This window comes from Aythya fuligula, chromosome 4 (assembly GCF_009819795.1).
Source record: "Aythya fuligula isolate bAytFul2 chromosome 4, bAytFul2.pri, whole genome shotgun sequence".
Lineage (NCBI taxonomy): Eukaryota > Metazoa > Chordata > Aves > Anseriformes > Anatidae > Aythya > Aythya fuligula.
This window is the reverse complement of record NC_045562.1, coordinates 25,226,966-25,248,572: the sequence shown is the minus strand read 5'-3', so window position 1 is coordinate 25,248,572 and position 21,607 is coordinate 25,226,966. Positions and strand designations below refer to the sequence as shown.

At 35.4% G+C, this 21,607-nt stretch overlaps 1 protein-coding gene across 1 annotated transcript in view; it reads left to right on the top strand.

The window, feature by feature from the left end:
- Positions 1–21,607, top strand: part of GALNTL6 (polypeptide N-acetylgalactosaminyltransferase like 6) — a 466,324-nt gene that overhangs the window by 209,893 nt on the left and 234,824 nt on the right. The window contains 1 exon segment of the mRNA XM_032187262.1: positions 4,710–4,876. Within this exon segment, the coding sequence (XP_032043153.1) occupies positions 4,710–4,876 (167 nt within the window).

Genomic DNA, 21,607 nt, shown 5'->3' with positions numbered 1-21,607 from the left:
ATAATGTGCTCTTAGCATCCTTGAATATTTATGCTTTTATCAGTATGGGCAGTGATGTTGAGTAAACATCCTTAGCCAAGGCTGATTAATGAGAACACTTTCATAATTATTATTATTATTATTATTATTTTTTACAATCAAAGCTGAAGTGAAAAATCAGTTTGCAGTGATTTTGGGTAGTTTTCTGTCCTCAGTCCCATAGCCAAAATTATTGAATTTCATGGGTGGGTTTTCTTCTGAGACTGTGTATGTTTATGCTAACATATATTTCATTCAAATTAGTTGGTTTATAACGTATCTAGAACCAAGGTATAGAAGTAAAATGACCTGTCCTCATTTTCATTCACCATGCAAATCAGTTTTGTTACTATAAACTTCTCATAAGTTATTTTTAAATGCTACTCTAGGAGAAAATACTACCAGGGCAAAAATTGATTCAGATGGAAATGAGCTTAAAAATAGAAGGTAACACCTTCCTGCATAATAAATAAATAAATAATAAATTGGAAGACATAGCAGTTGTTCCCCTTTTTCAGATCCCCATTGTGTTTTTTTTATGTTCTTAATTCATTAAACAGAACGTCATGTGACAAAAAGCTCTACAGTGGTATGTCTGCATTTATCTGTTGCATTGTGATTTGATCATGAAAGAGAGAGTGAAGTAATGATCATGAAGTAATGTTTATTGACATCAACTATGTACTCTTTTATTTCTAAATTCTTTTTTGTATTGAAGTAGGTCTTGGAGAAAACCTTCAACTCTGTCTGAACTGCATATTTTGCTTAAATCTACTATCCTTTTTTGAATATTAATCTTATGATTTATTTCCAGGCTTTTGTGGTTTTCCCAGTACCCCAAGCCTTAAAGTAAATGTGTTTGGAAATTCTGTTCTGTCATTCATTTTGAATTACACTGATAGTCTACCTAGAGCCTACAGTCATTGAAAAGACACAGATAAGTTGTGATGTGTTCAGGTTGAGGCTGGCAATCAGACCATATGTATGCAAGTACTAAGATGTTTTCAAGGTGGATAAGAATTTGATAAAACTTTGTACTGAAATTGCAGTGCAAAATTTCAATACAATTAATTTTCATTTAGCACACATACCATAATGTGACAACTTTTAAGAATGAAACATTTAAATTATTTAAACATTTTTAAAATAGGATGTTAATAGTAGTCTTCGACACATTTTTTCTTTTTACAATAAAACTTGATTATTAATAAATTTTGGTAAGGTTGAAATCTTACGAGAAAATGTAATTCAAGAGAATAATTATATTCCCCTTTCTGTGGAGAATCAAAATCTCCCTTTTGAAACATTCATTCTACAGGGTATGTAAGCTATTAACTAAATTAATTTTGGAAAGTAAACATGTTGAAATTGGGGTCTGTTTCTTGGTGAATGCTCAAAACACTTGCAAAGGGATTATTCTGGTGAGAGCAAAAAGCACGTACTCTTGAAAACGATTTGATGTTGGCAGAAAAATAAACTTGATATTGACGTACCTTAGAACTTTGGAACAGTACATAATAAAGCAAAGTGAGTCTGAAATTACAATCAGAATTTTTCGGGACCTCTTTAAATGGACTCTGCTGAATTTTTGATAATAAATTTGTGTTGAAAATATGCCTCTAAAAATCCTTATTGATGCAGAAGTGGTATGGTTAAAGATGAATGTATTTTTGTAGTACCTTGTCTGTTAATTTTGCTAATGCTTCTTGATTTTAAACATTTTCATCAGTAAAACATGGAATAGTTGAGATGGGCACCACTAACAAATTGAAATATAATAACTCTGCCCAGAGAAGTTGTGGATGCCCCACCTCTGGTAGTTGGTTAATGCCAGGCTGGACAGGGCTTTGGGAGGTCTAGGTGGAGGTGTTCCTGTCCATGGCATGGGGGTTGGAACAGATGATATTTAAAGGTCCCTTCCATCACAGAGCATTCTAGAATGCTAAAATTCTGTGTAGTTTCATCTATGGAATTCACTCCAATCTAGCAATGACCAGTATTTTGTAGAAAGAAATATCTGATTGTTATTTCAAAGACTAGCAGTGGTTGACAGGAAGCAATGTCTGTGTTTCCAGGTAGACTTACTGCAGCCAGGGTATTTGGCATCACTTCTAAAATACAAAAATGTGAAGAAATGCATTGATGAACTTGAAGCAAATGGTACATGGCCTCTGATGATTCTCTTTGTAAATCTGATAGCTCAGCCATGGGTGTCTAACTGCATTCTCATTGCATTCCATGTGCCTTTCTTGAGTGTTACAGCTATCCATCAGATCTGTCCTCAGCACAATACAAGCAATATTCTGCTATAGATAATGCTAGGTAGAACCTCAGATAAAATGGATTTCTATGTGATGTCTTCTAAAACATACTGATCTTCTGTTACAGTTTAATGTTGGAGAGCAAGAGGCTAAAAATGAACAGAATTTAACTTGCTGAAAAAGGCAACTAGGCCACCACTATGAAATCTAACAGGCTGTCTTAACAATAGAAAAAGATGGAATTTAAGGTGTCATTTCTATGAATTTGGCAGTTTCACCAGCTTGTTGAGGGGGAAAAGTAAGAAAAGTGCATTTCAGTGGTTTGTGGCTTGTATTAGAAATAAGTTCACATATAGCCAGGTACCTTTGCAAAAACTGACAAAGGAAAAGTAAATATAAATGAGGAAGAAAGGTCAAAGGTAGTGGAAAGATGGAGACAAGAAAATTTAAAGTGTCTTTTGCTTTAATACTCTAACTCTTTTAGTCCTAGTAAAATAATTAATTCTGTAGGAAGAATGAAAATAATTTAAAACTAAGTCCATCAATGTTTTTTTTCTCCTTTTTATAAATTAGAATATTCAATTACACTGAAATCACAGGTGAGAATACCACATCCAGTGACCTTCCCATCCGTGCAGATTTAAGCTTATGGTATTGAACTATGAAAATACACAAACTTCAGTACAACCAGGCTAAAAAGGCATAGTGTTATTCAGGAAGGTAATTGAGTTCCCCTGTGGAAGGACATCACTTTTTAAAAAGAAAGAACATTCTGACATTGGGTGTGTATTTCTTTTGTGTGGTGTTTTTTGTTTTTCTCCCCCAAAAAAGATGAAGCACTTAAGTTTAAAAACCTACTTAGCGGGAGTTAAAAATGGTAAAGAAAAAATCTTGCTTTCAGGAAAAGCATAAGAATAACATGCATTTGTTCTACTCCAAGCATCACAGTCAGCAAACAATTGACAACAGTAGGTGTTGGTTTTGATAGGTGGTTTTCTTAATTTGCCAGCTGAAACAGCTATGTATGAGTAATGAGTTTCCTTTGTTGTACTCCTTCCCACAGATAAGTAGAAGAATTCTTACTTTGTCACATTTGTGCAGAGTAGCTGTCCTTTTTCTCAGTGCGCATATGCATTCTACCAGTAAATTACTTAATAAAAGGTTTCGAAAATGTTATTTATGGAAATGGCTTCTCAATAAATTCATTGCTGCTATGTTTTTGGAAGAAATGGCTGACAGATATAAATCTTATTTTTAGGAACACTTTCAAATACAGCGAATACTGAGTTCTAGACGGCATTCGAAAAGTAGAAAGCAAAATAAGCTGCAAATGTAGGTTTTAATGTTGTTTACAGCAGTGTTTGATATGCATAGTTCTTTCTGAAGAGCAGCAAAGATATCTGTATGTTTTTGGACCTAGAAGTTGGAAGTCAGAAGGTTTATCTGTCTCTTTGTGTTCTTGATTTATCACAAAGCAGTTAATTTATATTTGTACAGGTACCTTGAGCATGACTTTCTCTCGTGGAAGCAGTAATAATTCAATTTATTATTTTTTTTTACCATTTACTGCAATTTTTTTTTTTTTTTTTTTTTTTTTTTTTTTTTTGCGTGAGGGAGGGGGGAATGATAGTCTATCAGTTTCAGTAGCCTAAATATTACTCGTATGTTCTTCCATTTTAGTAGCTAATGAATTGCAAGACCAGTATTTTTAAAGAATATGGATTTTGGTCAAATATGTAAACACTTCTATATTAAAAATGTTTAAGTTTAAGCACTGTTGTTAGATGCTGTTCAATTAAGATGCTGAAGGTGCAGTGCTTTCATTTACAAAATGAAAGGTTGTTTATATTTTCTTCTATTTTCAGAACTATATGTTGTACTATACATACATATAGTAGCAGGAATTATTTTGGACATCTAGATGTGAAGTTGGAGTTGTACTTGTGGATGTTGTTGTATATTTTCAATGTATCAGCCAGGAAAATAACACTGAATTGTTTCTAGCATTTGTCTCTGGGTAGAGCAAACTGCTTTTATAAGTTTTGTTTGCCATGAACAAAGAACAATCATTTCAGATTTTATCTTCCTTCATGATAGATATCAGGAATCTTTCTGATAAGCGGATTTGAATTCTAAAAACTTTGCAGAATATATCTTCTTAGTATAATATTGCAGGAAAAAGATTCCAGTGAAGAAAAAGAAATCTAATTCCAGCCAGTGAACTTCAATTCCTTTTTTGCTTTGTTCAGAGTTATTGTATGTTGCTTGCAATATTTTTTTTTTTTTAATTAACTAGTTATTCTCACATGAAAGTACTGTTTGATTGTACTGTTGGATTTGATTCCAGAGATGGTGGTGGCCTAAGCAGGTGGTATATATGCCAAGGCAGACTTCGCTATATGCTTACACAACTCTTCTTTTTCTCTCCAGCTGTAAGCACAAGGTGTACTTGGAAAAGCTACCAAATACTAGCATAATTATCCCATTTCATAATGAAGGATGGACTTCACTCTTGCGAACAATACACAGTATTATCAACCGCACTCCAGACAGCCTGATAGCAGAAATCATTCTTGTGGATGACTTCAGTGACAGAGGTAAGGCCCAGTTGGTTTTGTTTTAATTTGAAATTTGTATTGCACTGTGGTCTCTATAGAAGCTAGAGTAACAAAAATTGAAGAAAAAATAGCTGCTGAACTGCCTTCATTGAAGTACTATTTGATTGTTAGCTAGGGGTTAAAAAAAAAAAAAAACTTGTTAAGCGTGCTTTTGTTTTATTTTGCAAATAAAATGCAAAAAGGTAAAACTGAAAAGGCAAGAGATTAGGAATTGTTCATTGGTCTTTATTAGCACAGTATTTGAATACATTCTTTCTGAAATACTGCAAATTGTTAGTGCTTCAACATACTTTCCTTTTAGGCTTCATTTTTACTCTGAATTTTTAACTTTCACCGTTTTGGATGAATGCAAGTCATTTGTCTTTAATCCTGAAAATATATTGAATTAGGAAGCTTCTTGTACTGGTATAAATTTACCATAGAGAAAAATGAGACTGTTTTGAAAGGAATGTAAAAACAATTAAAATAAGAATTAAAAATTTTGCTTTTGAATAATTAAAGTTCATGACATATCTGCATAATAAAATTAAGATAAATGACAATTTAATGAACTTTGTCATCAATGCTTCTTGAATGCAACACAACAGTGGAATACTCTCAAAGTCTTTGGATTAAATTTGAGTTCCTTAGGTAAAATAAATTCATAACAATAGTATGGAACTTGTATGTATTTTATTTCTTTCAATTTTATGCGCTTAGGAATTTAAATGTGAAGAGATTCGATTTTGTATTTTGGTTGGTTTGGGCATTTTTTGAAGGTTGGTTTCGATTGAAATAGCAATCAGTTATTGATTGAAATAACATCATTTTTACTAATACGTATGTGAGTATTGTTTTGAATAGATAGATACAAAACAAAAGAGAATCGTGCTCATTGCTGACATTTAGGTAATACCTTTGCCTCAGCTAGGAGCTTATAGCAAAAGGTTTCTGACCTGTGATGGTGACAAGCCCCTACGTGAACAAGAGGGATATTAGTAGAGCATTCCTGAGGTGTAAGATTTCTGTAAAATTTTAATTTGATGTTTCAGGGGTTAGAAGGATTAATGGTGCACACATCTATCTTACACTTCTGTCTCTGCTGTTTTAGTTGCAATATTTTCTTTGATGAACTGCCTCTCTATCTGTAATGTAATTTAAGAGAAATCATAAAGCAAGTAGAGTTCTGTCTTCTCCGGGCGTATAGAAACTAGACAATAGATGATGGAAGTTCTCAAAAACAAGAAGTATAAAGACAGACAATTCTTCTGCAGGCTAACAATTTCCTAGTAGTAAAACAACTTACCAGGAAATATATAAGTTGTTTTTATGAAGCTTCTGACTACTAAAAAAGCTTCTTATACTGAGAGACCAGCTATTGAGTCTATGCTCAATCTGGTGATACTGTAGTGGTGTTTTTTTTGTTGTTGTTTTTTAATCAAAGGCCATACTGACTATATACTTTCAAATGTGATAGTGTTTTAGAAAGCTTATCTACTTCCCAGTTATAAGAAAAAGAACTAATGCCATTAAACAGAGAATACTGTCATTTTTATTCCTCTTTCTGGAAATGTCCCAGCTTATGTTTTGCTGCTTGCTTGAAGGTATTCTGGGAGTAAATATTTGTAATTCCTATAAAATTAGAGAAATCTCCTATGTCTTCCTTATTTTGAGTTACATAAACCTATCTAACTTCTCAGTGGAGTAATTTTCATCTGGAAGAAGTGATTTATATAGTATGGAAATGCTTAACAGTGTCTGGTTTGGAAGTCTTAAAGAAACTTTGTAAGAACACTTGAATGGAGCTGGGCCAAGAACTGTTGTATCATGTGGAAGGTTTACTGATTTCTTTCTTCATTGTTATTAAAAACAAAGATTAGAAATTTGTTTTTGAATGGTTGCCAGGTTTGAATTTGAGCATATTTGGTAGCATGTTTGTGTTTTGGGAATAGCTTTTTAACATGTGACAAATGCTAGCATCTCTACTTTCTGAAATCAATAACACTGAACTTCAAGTCAGTTAAATCATTTCTGTGTATCTGTAGTGAGGTTTTTTCTTGTGTTTGTGATACCATAAACTGTATTTTAAATGAAGCTCTATCATGGTTTTTTATCATGTGCTTTTTGTCTTTTGTAGACACAGGCTACACGTAGTACAGATAGGTTATTTAATGTTGGAAAAAAGTCTGTCTATACCTCCACAGTAATCCCTTCCCAGTTCATAACAGTCTTTTTAAAAAGTGTTTGAATAAATGCCTCTATCACCCCTTTCAAGTTTCTACTTACTCTCATCTACTCAAGTTCTAACAAGGACTGTCTCCTGCTAACAACATCTTAGATTTTTGTAAAAGGGAAAAGTTTAGTTAGTTGAAGTAGAGAGAAACACTAGCCATTTAATCACTACTATTAAAATATCAGCTATTGAAACATACCATTCTCCAATACAGCCCCACTCCAGGGGTGTATGTAACACTATTATTAGTGTTATTAGTCCTTCACTTGTTTTTTCAGGGACTGACAAGAGCAGTGAAGCAGTGTGAAAGGCACTTAAGACAGATCAGGTCAAAAATGAAATGTGAGTTCACTTGTTTTCAAAACTGGTAGAAACATTGTAAGCAAAGTTTACTGCAGTCTTGAAACTGATTAAATCACTATCTGTTTTTGTAATTTCTTCATGAGGCTTCGTATGTCAGCTGACAAAAGGCTATTTCTCACTTCTGTGAAATCAGTTAAAACCATTTAAGCGACACGATGTATGCTATACTTCTTGAAGAGTATAAAAGTTTTCTACTAGGACCCAATTTGTTGACAGTTGAAAGTGAGACTGGACTGTTTCAGCACTACAGTTATTTTAAGGGTAGTAATTAATTGGCTGGTGTCTTTTTCTAGTGTGTTGTGCTAACCAAACTTTTCCCTCTTACAAAAGTCCAAGAAGTTCTTACCAAGAGACAGTCCTTGTTAGAACTAGAGTAGATGGGAAAAAATAGGAACTTGAAAGGAGTGTAAAAGAGGGATAAAACATGGTGCTTTTTTTTTTTTTTTATAACCAATGCAAATATAAATATGGAAATGCACGTATAGAGCTTTTGATAACTGATGATGATGATGTTTTAGTGCATAGCCAGGTACCCACCAGCTTGTTGGTTTGTTGCAAAATTACTTGTGTGCCTTCGGTTTATTCATATTCATTTCTTTGTCTTTTGTGATCAAAATGAAAAACTCTAGGTAGTTCATTCATAATATTCACCATAGATTATGACATTTAGATGTTATAAAAGTGAAAGGACAGCTGCACCTTTTTAAATATCAATATAATGCAGACTAGAGACTTGATATTAAGAATGGGGAGGCAAGCAAATGTTATGAAACTTGAAGTACCATACATAGTCATGAAAAAAAATCAATATAAAAAACCCTATATGAATATCTGTGGCAGAGGGAAATGTAGATTTAAATATATGTACCCAAAGTTGCAAAATATCTTTATATAAGTTTTGGAGTTTATATACTTAAGTGCTTAAATAATGTGAGGCAAAAACTCGATAGAATTAGTGGAATTACTTCCAACTCTGTTTCAGCAAGTGTGGGGTTTTTGTGTGTTGATTTTTGATTTATGTTGTAAATGTGAGCAAATGATGGAATACTGGCAAGCCTAAAAGAAACTCAATTCATAGTTTACAGAAGCTCTTTCACGTGTCTAAGAAATACGTTGTCTGTTAAGTTCTGTAACAAGGAAGTATTACCTTCTACTTAGTCTGTCTTGGAAATCTCTCGTTAAGGGAACAGTTTTTGGGCTGACACCTAAGAATGTTTGGTTTTGCCCTGTCCAGCTGACTTGGCGGTCTGCTCTTCCTTAGAGACTTCCACTGAATTATTATACCTCAGATGTAGGCTCAAGTACCATAGCTTTACCACAGAAGGTCAATATTGCATTATTAGTAATAATATTGCAGTATTAACAATGTATGTCTGCACTGTAAAGTATGCAGAATATTCTGACTGACTTGGGGTTGCAAATTATTCTAATACCTGATATGTGCAAGCAAAACATGTATCTGCATATATACTGCATGTAAATTGAAGGCCTATCAGTTGTGAATGTGTTGCCAAAAAATGGAAGTTGAACACCTCAGTGTTGGAGTGTACTGTGTGAGGTGTTTGCAGTGAGCTGTGTAGGAAGGATTCTTTTTCCGGGCTTTTTTGCCTCTCTAAAAGAGGTAGGCTTTGGAAGAGGACAGTGACTGCTGTGCAGGTTTGTGTTTTGTTTTGTTTTTGTGGGGGGGAGGCAGGCAGATTGCTCTGAAGTTGCTGTCTGTTGGTAGATATCTGGAAAGATGGCAAGAAGCAGAAGGTAGGTAAGAGTTTTGGAGCAAAGGGCAAAATTTGGAAGTAAGCTAGTTGTCTTTGGTTCTGTTGCAGACAAGCTTGTATTTCCAAAAGAATGTTACAAACTAATATAGATTTCAAAACTCTAGGGTGAAGTAGATTTGCTTTGTTAATGAGTTCAACAGTCAGGTAGGTTGCTAATGCCTTTGCTGATAGCTTTGCACATCAGCTTTTATTCCTTTTGTCTTTTAATGGCTTTATTAGCATAGTCAGCCTTGTGAACTGTTAATAACACAGCATGTGGTCATGCATGTAAAACTGACTTGCCAAGCATTTTTTTTTTTTTTTACTACTTTTTGTTTTTACTTGACCCCCTAGATCTCTGCTATAGTATCTATCTAGTGTAAGAAAAAATGCACGGTGCCACAGCCAACAGTAAGTTTATTAGCAGTAACAATTACAAAATGGTATTTAATTGGTTAAAAAAAAAAAAATCTGATTTTCCTAAGCGAGGAAAAAAAAATTTAAAACGCAGTGGTCAGCAGCTTCTTTCAGGAAAGAAGCTAGTTCCTGTCACTGGCAAAAAAAAAAAAAAAAAAAAAAAAAAGGTGTTTTGGTGGAAAATGACACCAGAAAATTTTTGTTCGTATTAATGAGCTGGTCCGTTCTCATTTTGTCACCTGCTGTATTCTTATCTCTGTGTCCCCTTGCTTAACTCTACGCATCATTTTTCATTTCACACTCAGACTCCCATAACGTCCCTTATCATACAGCATGTGCTTTCTGCCAGTTCTCTGTTCTGTGAACAGCCCAGATTAATAATGTGCAGGTCAGTCTGTAAAACCAACCAGCTGTTGATTGACTAGGGCTTGATTTGATCAGTCAGTGAACTTCAATGCTGGAGATGCTGTTTGTTTTGTGTGAACAAGGAGAAAGATCTGCTCTACCCTAATTACCCAATTACCCTAATATCCTGCCAAAGCTTTTCTGGCCTTATGGACACTGTCTGGTCATTGTTGTTGTAACTGTACTGTAGCAAAATGTAGCATTATTATGTATTGTACTGAAAGCAGAGCAGCTCTGAATATCAGCATCAGCATATATTTCTTGAGTGGCAAGTTGTGCGATTTGTTGCATGAAAATTACATTCTCTGTATTTTACTTGCAGACAGCTAGTTTATGTTACATGTCACTTGTGATTCCAATTTATCAATGCTTGGCTTCGGATCGTGGGCAGATATAACTTTTCTGATCAAATGAAGAGGAAGGCTGTGTTGCTGAAATAGTCATTCAACAGAGGTTTCCTAGGATTCTCTGATATGGTGAAAGCTTGCCACTCCAAAACTTAAATTCATGTATAAATATATGATATTAAAAAACAAGTCAACCTCTGCAAAGCAAAATACTTCTGTCTGTTCCTTTCCTTAAGTTTAGGAACCTGTTTTTCAAGATGGTATATAGTTGCTCAATGACTGTTCAGCTAGAGCTCTTTTAAGTTGCACAATTAATTTATATTTAAGAAAAAATAAATCAGGTTTTCCACCTTTACGTATCAGAGACTGTACCTTTGAACTTAGTTTTGGGTGTCTGCTCATCCCTAAACACCCTTCTCAAAAAAAAAAAAAAAAAAAATTGTGTCCTGTGGGGAGTGGAGCACTAAACAGAACACTTCAAGCGTCATCTGTGCTGAAGGCATCCAAGGATCATATGGACACACAACTCATTAGCACTTTCTGGAGGCACAGTAGGACAAGGGATGAGAAATTTTTTAATGGGAAAGTCTGGGATTGCCTCCAGGTGCTGTGTATGGTTGTAGTGGGAGCAGAAAGGTGGAAGAGGGAGCATCTGTGCTTTTACAGGTATTAGTATACCAAAACCATCAGGATTCCAGGTGAAGTTACTGGATTCAGAACAGACAAGTCCCCAACTGCTGCTAAGTGTAAGGGTAGTGAGCTGGGGAGAAATACTGGGCTTTTGAGATCAGACTGCTTTTGGAACTGATGCTAGCTTAACCATCTGTGTGGCATTGTGCTGCACAGCATAAATACCTATCGGAAGAGAGCCTGTTTGGCCTTCTGTATATGTGGTTCTGACTTTGTCTAGCTTGATATCAGTGTTAAATGACTCAATTTTAAGTACAGTGAACTCTAAATTCTCAAGTAGAAGAAGGTGTTATAAGGCAGGTATTTTCTTTCAAACTGTTGATCCTGTACTTGTGGATGTGCCTTGATGCTTGGAGAGGTATAAAGAGATTTGCTGGATTTTGTTGTCCTAGAAAATGAAATAGCTCAGCCTAACACTTCTGTTTAAGTCTCATTCCTGTTGGAACTGCTTTAAGCGGTGTGGGAAACATAAAGGACATTTGCAATAATTTCAGAATATTATGTTTCTGTAACGCACAAAGTTTTGCACTGCAGGTTCTGCTACCTGTCCCGTGGTTGGAAGCTGTATGATAGGAAAGAAACTTCAGAAATCATCTGCTGTACAGTAGGATTGTAACAAGTGGTGTTGTCACCTTGACTAACTGAATACTAAACTGAAGTAACTCAGCTGAACAATTATGGCTAATTGTGTTTTAGGATTACAGATGAAAACAATTAGTGCTGTAGTATGTGTACATCAATATTTACAAACAGTGCACTTAAGTCAAGCTGACTTCAATTATATATAACAGTCCTCTGGAGAACACTAGTCACTTTGTACAGACTGGAGAGATTTGCTTCATTTTGGAACAGCTGAGAAAGAAAATAGAGCTAAGCAGTGAACATTGAATTTGCATTGCCTTTACTGTACTAAAACAGATGAGAAGTTTCTTTGGTATGTTGTGTGTCTTGTTTACAAAAAGGTTGAGAGAGAGACAATGTTATTCCTATACCAATATCAACATCCAAGTACACTGTTAGAAGTTTTCTTCAAGCAAACCACTTAAATAAATCAAGCAATAGGAAAGTAAATGCTAATAAGTCATTGGATAAGGCTTGATACTAGATGTAACTGAAGTACTTGAAATAGTTCATTCTTCAGGAAAAAAGATGGTTGTGTGTACTTCTGCAGAACCATAATGAGAAAAGCAAGTAAGCTTTTAAAACAGATTGCACACACCACCACCACCCCACTAATCTTCCAGATTGTTCTGGGTGAAAGCTTTGCTGCATCAAGAGGGAGGGATTCACTCAAATTAGTTTCCAATCAGCTGAAAGTGCTAGTCTGGATCCTGATATCTTTAAAGCGGCTGGAGGCTGGGGAACCTGGAAGCAACTTGCAGAATCTGTGCCTGCGATGTAAAACCAGCCTTCTGTGAAGGATGAAGCATTCAGACGCATCTTGCTACATAAGAGCACTCTGTGTTTATCATCTTGTCTTCCTGAAGTGTCTGTCCCTGTGGTACATCATGGACAGAGGGGAGATTGCTGAGAACAAGAGGCAGTGCTGCGTGTTAGACCAACCCAATTCTTACCTCTTAACCTGGGAAGGATTAATGAGCTGTTAGTAACGAGGCAGCTCAGTGACCCTATCAATTACACTGTGATTCTTGCAGCAGGCATGTCACCTAGAAAGAGGACTTGCAAGTGAATCTGTCATCCAAAAGTCATCCCAAACAGATGCTGACATCTTAGGTATTTGAAAGCTGTAAATTTGAGAGAGCTAACATTTGTAATTGGTATCTTGAAAGCTCTTGTCAAGTGTTCTCTCATTAACCGTAGTGATGGCAGGTGTTTGCAATACTTGATGCAAGTCACATAGATGTAGTGTGAGAAAGTAGGTATGAATCCAGGTACCTATTAGCTTTAAAGCTGAATAGTTATACCTACAGCAATTAGCCTTACCAGCTGGGAGACCTATTATACCAGTCAAATAATTATACAAAGGTAAAGATAGATGTTTTCCCCTCCATCAAGAATTTGCAGTGGCCACACAGCTGATTATCGTAACATACAGGAACCCAGATCAATTTTAGCAACATCAACAGGGCTGTTGATATCACTGATAGTGTAAGCAAACCTTTAAAGTAGTGGAGTTCAATGGAGCAAAACTTTGAAGTGATGTTAATCTTAATTCTAGCGTATTACTGCTTCATGTGCCTTACATCACAAAAATTACAAGGGACTGACCCTCTAATAAAGTTAAATTATTTTTATTCAAAGCTGATAAAAATCTCCTCAAAATAATAATTCAACATATTTAAAATAAAGCAAAAGGACAAATAGGAAGTTGAACAAATGCAATTTCAAGATGTCTGTATTGACTAAACATAGGCTTTATATTTTTATACATGGGATATGGAGCTATAAAATGTCTTTCATTTGCTCTACAGTGCACTCACACAGATACTATTTGAATTTTATTAAAGGTGTATCTGCCACTTGGACTTGCTTCTAGTCAAAATAGTGGACTTCTACCATGAGTGTAACAAGTACAATTTAAAGGATATCTGAGCATGAGTTTGAATAAACTGATTTGGCTTTGTAATACCAGATTTTCTATGCTTCACTGTCCCTCAATTTTGATTATTTAATATTATGATTCCTGCTGTGTTTTTTTATTTCCAAATTGCAGATTACAGGCTTTTGCCTTCAGCTACTGAATATACCTTGCAATAGCAGTTTTATTACTGAAAGCACTGTGACTTGACAGAATGGCTTTACCCATGGGAACAGAAATGGTTACCCTGAGGATGAGAGTTCAGCTCAGAAGAACAATGATCATCTTGAAAGTGTCTGCAGCCCATCTCAAAATGCTCTCCGATTGCTGTAGTGCAAGAATATTGTCATGTTGTGAGAACAGGAGGAGTGGGAAGAACTTGCAGTAATAGAGATTGTACACTTTACCTACGCTGAATCGATTGCGAATGTGGGTGCAGTGGGATCAATGTAGGACTGCCCTCACCTCTCATGCCCCAGTGCTGCTTTCACTCAGTCGAGATGCACCTTGTTTATTAACATTGCATGACCGGACTTTTTGTATGATAGCATTTTTTATTTATTTTCCATGTAGTTCCTTCAGTTTAAATAAGCATTTGCAGTTACTTATGGAGGCTCTTTCTAGTAGCTCTGTTTTGGTGAACTTTTCTGGGTCTTTTCTTTCCCATTGTGAAATGTTTGCCGGATGTGCATCATGCTGGTGACTGTAAGCTGTGTTCATTTCAAGTATAAATATGTAAAGATATTTTTAGTATGCTAACAAGGTGGTACCAATGGGCAGCTTGTACTTTGCAAGGTTGTCCTCTGTGTGTCAACTTGTAAACATGCTTATGCCCTGCTTGTATTGAGTGTCGTTCACTAGGTATCTCCTAAGGATTCATAGAATCATTTTGGTTGGAAAAGACCCTTAAGATCATCAAACCCAACAAATCATCTAACACTACCAAGGCTAGGAAGAAGATTCAGAAATACATCAGTACATTCCTTTGATGATCTTGAAATATCAGAAGCATATTTGTGTAGTAGAATAAATGCATTCTAGTTTTGAGTTCATTTTTTCTTTTTCTTCTATACATCTCAGCTTTGATAATTTAATTCTATAGATATGTGGCTGAAATTGGATTATTTAAGAATTCTTTGTATGAAATAGATGCGATCTCATGACTAGTAAAGAAACTTCCTAAACACAAATAAACGTTGGTTTCTACATCAGCTCTTTTCTCAAACATCGTTTGTTTGCCTTCCAGTTGAAAAAGCATGATTGTATTGCAATGATACATTATACAATTTGACAAGATCCTTGAACAATTAGCTTAGTTACCTGCTTCAGCATCACAGTTTATGAACTATGGAGAAGATGGATATTAGTAACCCAAAGAAGTGGAAAATGTATACTCCTTTCACATTTCTGTACAATCCTTCCTAAGTGTTAAGAAAATACACAGTTGTCACTATGAATAGGTGATCTTGAGAGTCACCCAGACATTTAGCAATGCTTTGCTGGTACTCCAAAGGTATTACTTCCACTACTTCAGTGAGAAGTGTAATGGAAATGTTAATTAACTTTTACATCTTTAGGCAACAAATAACGAACCATTCAGTATGGAAGTCTTGAGTCAGATGGTGTGGGATAATAGTTGATATTCATTACTTTGGAGGTCTCATGTGCATCCATTTAAGTCATGGGGCATTCTCTGTTATTTGGTATCAGGAGTACAGAGCTGAGAACTTATGTAGTACTGCTTTCATAAACTAATCAAGTTTTTGCCCTAGTATACAGCTAGAAGGTACTTGTCAAAGGTTAGTGTTCTGGTATTTAGCAGTTTTCTTTAATTAGATTTTTTTTTTCTTATATCTGATTCTTAGAGTTTCCATGTTCTCTTTACTTTAAATAACTCATTATCTTCTCAGTGTATGCAGAAAGGGCTGGTAGCTTTCAGTTTTCAAAGTTAAACATGGTTTAGCAAGCTTTTGAATTAACATCCCAGTAGTCTTTCTGAAGACAGTAGTTTGTTACGTAGGACTCTCTTAATTGTGACATTTGAGTTCACCTATGTAGACCTTCAAAAATGTCTCTTCCCCTTCACTAAACACAGACTTTCAAGTAGGTTTATAATCACCAAGCACAATAATAATCATGAGTTATGTTTTATGCATTTTCAGGAAACCTCATACTTTGGTTTACCTCCTTAAAACAAGGCACTAAACATTTACTACTTCTTTTCAGTTTGCATATCATGGGTGAGCCTGAATGCTGCTAATTTACTTGAAATATATTACTGATAGTATAAATGAGCAGTTATTTTCCTGTTTGTTCACTGGCATGAAACTTTACATATAGGTAAGAAATAAAAGTGGCTATTGCAAGCAAAAGTGATGACCAATGCACAAAATTGTGATAATCACTTGTCAGAGATTTCTAAACTGCGATTGTCAGTAGTAAAATTCTGTATTAGCCTCATCCTGTAAAAGCATTTAGGATCAGATACTGGGTGTGAAAAATAGCTTCTAATAACTTCTCTGGAGGGAGACTGGGAGAATGCTGATTTGTTTGCCAACTATATATTTGCTGAAATGAACACTGAAGTCTTTTGCAGAATGGTCCATGTGTGTAGGATTGCAGGTGAGCGTTTAATTTTCAAATCTTAATGGTGACCTAGAGAAAAAAAAAATCTGTAATGACTTTAGCAAATGAGTGCCTTCAGAGCTTTGTATGTGAGGAACAAAGGTTTGTCCTGTCCTATTAATTTGGTAACCCTGACAAAATCAGAAATGTTTAAAGAGCTCTAATAGCTATTCTGACCTCGCTTCAGACATGGAGTAAAACAGATAATAATTTCAGCTTCCATTAAAGCTCTGGTATACATTAGTTCTGTCAAAACAAAATGAAGGACTGCCTACAAAATGTTTTCTATCTGAGTATTAAAAGCACTGCAATTCATTTGTATTCATTTAATCTCAATGTTTTTCTGTTGAGATAACACGATACATAATTTGACAGCATTTGTTTCCAAAGATTCTTTCCTGGCTAATGGCAAGCAGTTCCCCCATCATCTGTATTTATTTAATTTATCTTGCATAATTGAAGGCCCTATTGCCAAAAACATCTATTTTGTTTAGTATTTTGTCTTTATGCAGATTTTTATTTTGTGCAGTCAAAAATCAAAAGCATACTTATGCGTATTTGTTCATTGCTCTGTGCATCTTGGATGTCTCACAGGAGGCATTAATGATGTATGGAATTGTCTGGTTACAAATCTTCTTGTGTAAAAATACAATTATAATTTTGATTAGCTCAAAAAGGAATATTTTGTTCTTCTCAAAAATCACTATCCAGACAATTCAGCCAACTTTGGGGGCTTTTCTGAATGTGCTCTGTTTTTCCAAATTAAGCTCATGCATTTTTTCAGGCAGATGGGCAATTTTATCAAGTTTATAAATGGTTGAACACTTTAATGGATCTGTCACGCACAGTTTGTTTTTTGAATGCTGCTGATTTGTGCACAAAACATTGCTAACCTGTATCTAGCAATTAAAAAGGATTTATTTCAATAGGGCTGGGTCAGATCAGGCTTTCCAAGTTAGAAGTTCCACACCTGGTGGAAGATTTTGGTGAAAAAGGCAGTACCAGGAGCAAGATGACTAGTATGTGTCAGGAGCTTTGGGGCATTGCCCTCTGCCTTTTGAAGTTGTAACCAGAAAGTGTTTTTCACCTGTGACTTTTTTTTTTTTTTTTTTTTTGCATTTTATCAAGTTGTCTGCTTATGCTTTCTGAGATTTCATGCTTCAGCTTTTTCAGTTTTGTGGGGCTGCTGCATAACTGCTGAGACACAACCAGTGCACTTAGGCAAACAAATCTCTTGTGCTTTTTTCTTTTTTGTCAGTGACAGCAACCTCTGTTCACCTGTTATCAGAACCCCCATTTCTGTCCTCCCCACACAAAAACTCAATAAACAAGCATCAAGACAAATGATTAAAGCTCGTAGCTAATAGTGAAGATAAACTGTATGTGTATCTTAAAAAATAAAGCGTGAAAATATTAATGAAAAAGCTAATGTATAATGTAAAGCATGTTTGAAGGTAGCATATCCAGTCTGTTGCTAATATTTATGTAAGATTGGCTTGAAAGGTGACCGTGAAGCACAAGAACACTCCTGCAGTGTCTCACCAAAGCAGAGCATCCTACACAATATGGAAAATCCCAACCATTTAGAATGGGTAGCCATTAGGGAATATGTTTCAGTATGATAGAGAGAACCCTTCTAATTGCATGTATTTGCAATATGTTTTATGGGTGTATGGCACTGAGAGATGCAGAATTGCTTTCAGTCTCTGCTGGTTTGGAAAAATGATTATTGCTGTTATATTTTTACACCTATGAAGTTAATCTCTCTTACTGCTAGGTCAGGATACCTTTCAGAATATTTTTTTTAGCTCTGGGAAAAGGAAGAAAAGAAAAAGAGGGAACGTGTAATATGAATTTGCAAGCAAAATGTTGACCCTAATAGGGATCTAATAACCTTTAATATAGATAGCATTCTCTTAACTTCCCCAAGACGTTTCTAGCTGGTGACTGAAATGTTTTATGGACTGATGTTCGTTTTGTTGATGGTTAAGTTGGTTTGATGTTTTTCTGTTTCTACTGTGCTGCCACTTGTGCCCAGAAAAGAGACTATGTAAATGTATCCCAACCAGCTCCAAGTAACTTCTGACAGCAAACTTCAAACGGCCTGTGCAAGTATCTGAAAATAACTAGGATGGAATATGCTGTACTCACAGACCTGCTCTGCTAGTAGTGCTGACAAGAGGGATTGGACACAGCAGTCTCCAGTTTCTGAAGGCTGAAAAGCATCTGAGCTTTGCTTGTAATTGCTTGAAGGGCAACAGAGCTAATTTAGAAAATAGAGCTGACAATTCCTTTTAAGAGTGCTGCTTGTGCACAGCTATAAAAATAGCAAACTGTAGCTTTAGCAGAATAGATGTGAGTTTGCTGTTTTACTCTTTCTGTCTCATTTAATCACAGAAGAGACCCAAAATAGTTGTCTTAAATGTTTGCAGGTGTGGAACTTTTTAAAAGAGCATTTTCCCATGCCACATGGATATATCTGATGTATTTTGGCTATGCTGGCTAACGTGGTTGCCTGCTCAGTCCGGCACTTTATTTTTGAGACGCGTAGGGTTTGGTTGCTGATATTCTTCCTTTTTCCTGAAGCATTTCTAAGCATTCTGATCAGCTAAGCAATTATCACTGCCTATAGGGAAAGCAAACTGTACAATGGATGGGTGAGACGTGGGAAACTTTCTTGGGTATTGTATATAACCTTAAAGGCCAAAATACCTTTAGAGTTTATTTCTGACAAAATAAAAAATTATCACTAAATATTCAAATATAACTTTGTGGGTTCAAGCCAAATATATGTATATTTTAATCTGTAACTTTTAGAAAGATTATTATACAGGAAAAATAGTAATATTATATTTATGGAAATTACGTTCTTTATTTCAATTATTCTTTCACTGATTTGTCCATGTTTGAGATGTTTAGTAGATATGTTTTCTGAAAGAATAAGTTCTAAAATTACAGAAATGATTGTACCTCTTCTGTATTGTATCAGTTCTCTTCTTTAAATCAGTTGTGAAAATGCATTAAGTCTTTGAGCAACAAACTTGTTTCTACCCGGCTTCATAAGAAACATTGCTAAAAAGAGCTGAAACGAACATTTATCGTGTTTTCTTTCATACTTAAATAGAACTAAGCTGCTTCAGGAGCTGAGAACAGTTTCTCTTAACAGGAGTTAGCAGCTACTTCGTGGGTTCTTATGGAAGTGATGGTTGGCTAGCACACAACACTGGCCCTTCGAGGAATCTAATCCCTTCGTGAAAATTGCAAATGTTTAAGCATGTGGAGGGAAAAGAATTGATGTGATTAATAATAATGACCTGCAAATTGTATTTTTCTTTTTTTCATGTAAGATTGAGAAAGTGCAGGGGCTAATTAAAATACTTAGATTAAACCACGGCAAATCAAAGAGATGCAAAACAGCTCATTGCCGGATCTCTGGTGAAGCAGCTTTGGGATGATAGAAAACACTATTCTTTGCTGATTTTCTGCATGGCTTAAGGGACTAGTAGTTGTCAAGGAGAATTGAAGCAAAGTGATTGATGTGTTAAGGTAAAAAGTCGGTGATGTAATCTTCGTCCCAGAAGGCATGTTGTTCCTTGCTATATCGCCTGTTTTACAAGGAAGGGCTTAGGGTAGATTGATTATGTATGAGGAAGGGTAAGCTAGAAGAATTAACTAAGAGAATATAGTATTCATCTAGACAGCTTCCTTTTAAAATTGAACCAAAAATCTATGCAAGTGATGATAATGAAAAGCAAACAACCCTCGAGTGAAACATAAGTGAGAAATTTATTATGTGTAAACATCAAGAAAAAGCAGTCTTTATATTAATTTCAATAGGAACGTGTGTTTTCACCTGCGCGTGGATGTGTGCTGATGCTTTTCACTTATGTGTCGGGCTCCTCTGCAGGGTACACTATTGGATTTAATGGTGCCTACAGAGTTATTTCAAAAAACATTAAGGTAGTATTGTTGCTTTTGTGTTGTGCATCTTTCTAATGAAAATTATTTTAATTCTAACTTTGTAATTCATATTCCCAAATCTGTTTTATAAAATCTTTTTTTTAAAGAATCATGTTGATTCTTATATGATTTCTTTTTGCTTACACCATTGAGGCTTCTGTTATCTAAAGCTGTCTAATTTCATGCTGCAAGCTGGAGAGTATTTTAGGTAAATTTTAATTCATCTCTAAGCACCTTGACTTCTGCTGGTTTCGGAAAGGTAAGAAGAATTTGAGTATGACTTGTAGCCTTCTGTGTTGAACAAAAATTGAAGTACAAGATATAATTAAATATAATTAACTTTTCTGGAACTGCTATACCGAATGTCTTTCAGATGTATCAAGCTATCTATTTTTAGTCAAGCAATATGGTATAAAACATTGTTTTTCACTGGAGCATGTCTTAAGGAGAGGAGTGGTGTGGGTTTTTTTTGTTTTTGTTTTTGAATTTAAACCTTAATCCTGCCTTTAGCTTTGTAAGTTCTCGTTATGATCTGTCCTGTATTTGTTCTCTTTATATTGGACACTTGCAAGCATATTTAACTCTGAAATCTTTATTCCCTGCCTAGTATTTGGATACTGTACAGTAAATTTGGTTTTACCATGGCATAATTTTATTATTTTTTTTCTGTCATTGTTTTTGTAGTGCTTTTTCAGCAGGGAAGCCAACATCATCTTATCTAACTGAGCAGGGTGAACTTAGCTCCTTAAAATTCCTGCTGCTTTTTCTAATGGTGTCATCACAGGGAACGCATGTCATTCGCTACTTTGCTCTAGCCAGCTGCAGTACTATCCCAGCAGATAAGATTATGCATTTGAGAAACATCATGCTGAACAGATATCTCTGTTGTTGGTACCCAGTGGTGTTCCCCAGGCACAGAACATCTCATGTTAATATCTTGTTGTTAACGTAATATGAGCAGGGAGAAGGAGATTTGCTGTGGGAACATTCTCAGGTGGGCCTCAAGGTTTCCATACTTCTGTGCTTGTTCTGTGTTTCAAACTTCAGTGCTGTTCCCCAGCACCCTGGTCAGATCTCTTGCCTTGACAGAGCCGATTATAGCACAGCGATTGCAAATAACCGGTTGTGGTGCCTCGAAGCACATGCTAATGACTCCTAGTGTTTGAACAGTAAGACAAATGGTTGTTGGCTGTGGGATGCAATGAAAGCGAGATTTGTAGTAAGTGCACTGTACTCTAGTGGCACTATACAAATAACAAATAAGGAATGATTATATTTTTTTGCACGACTTATTGGAAAAGGTTACTTTCTTTCCTTTATGCATATGGCTATTTTTTCCTCCTGTCAAATACCCACTGTCTCAGGAATATGGACATTACTTGAATAGCCATTTATTTT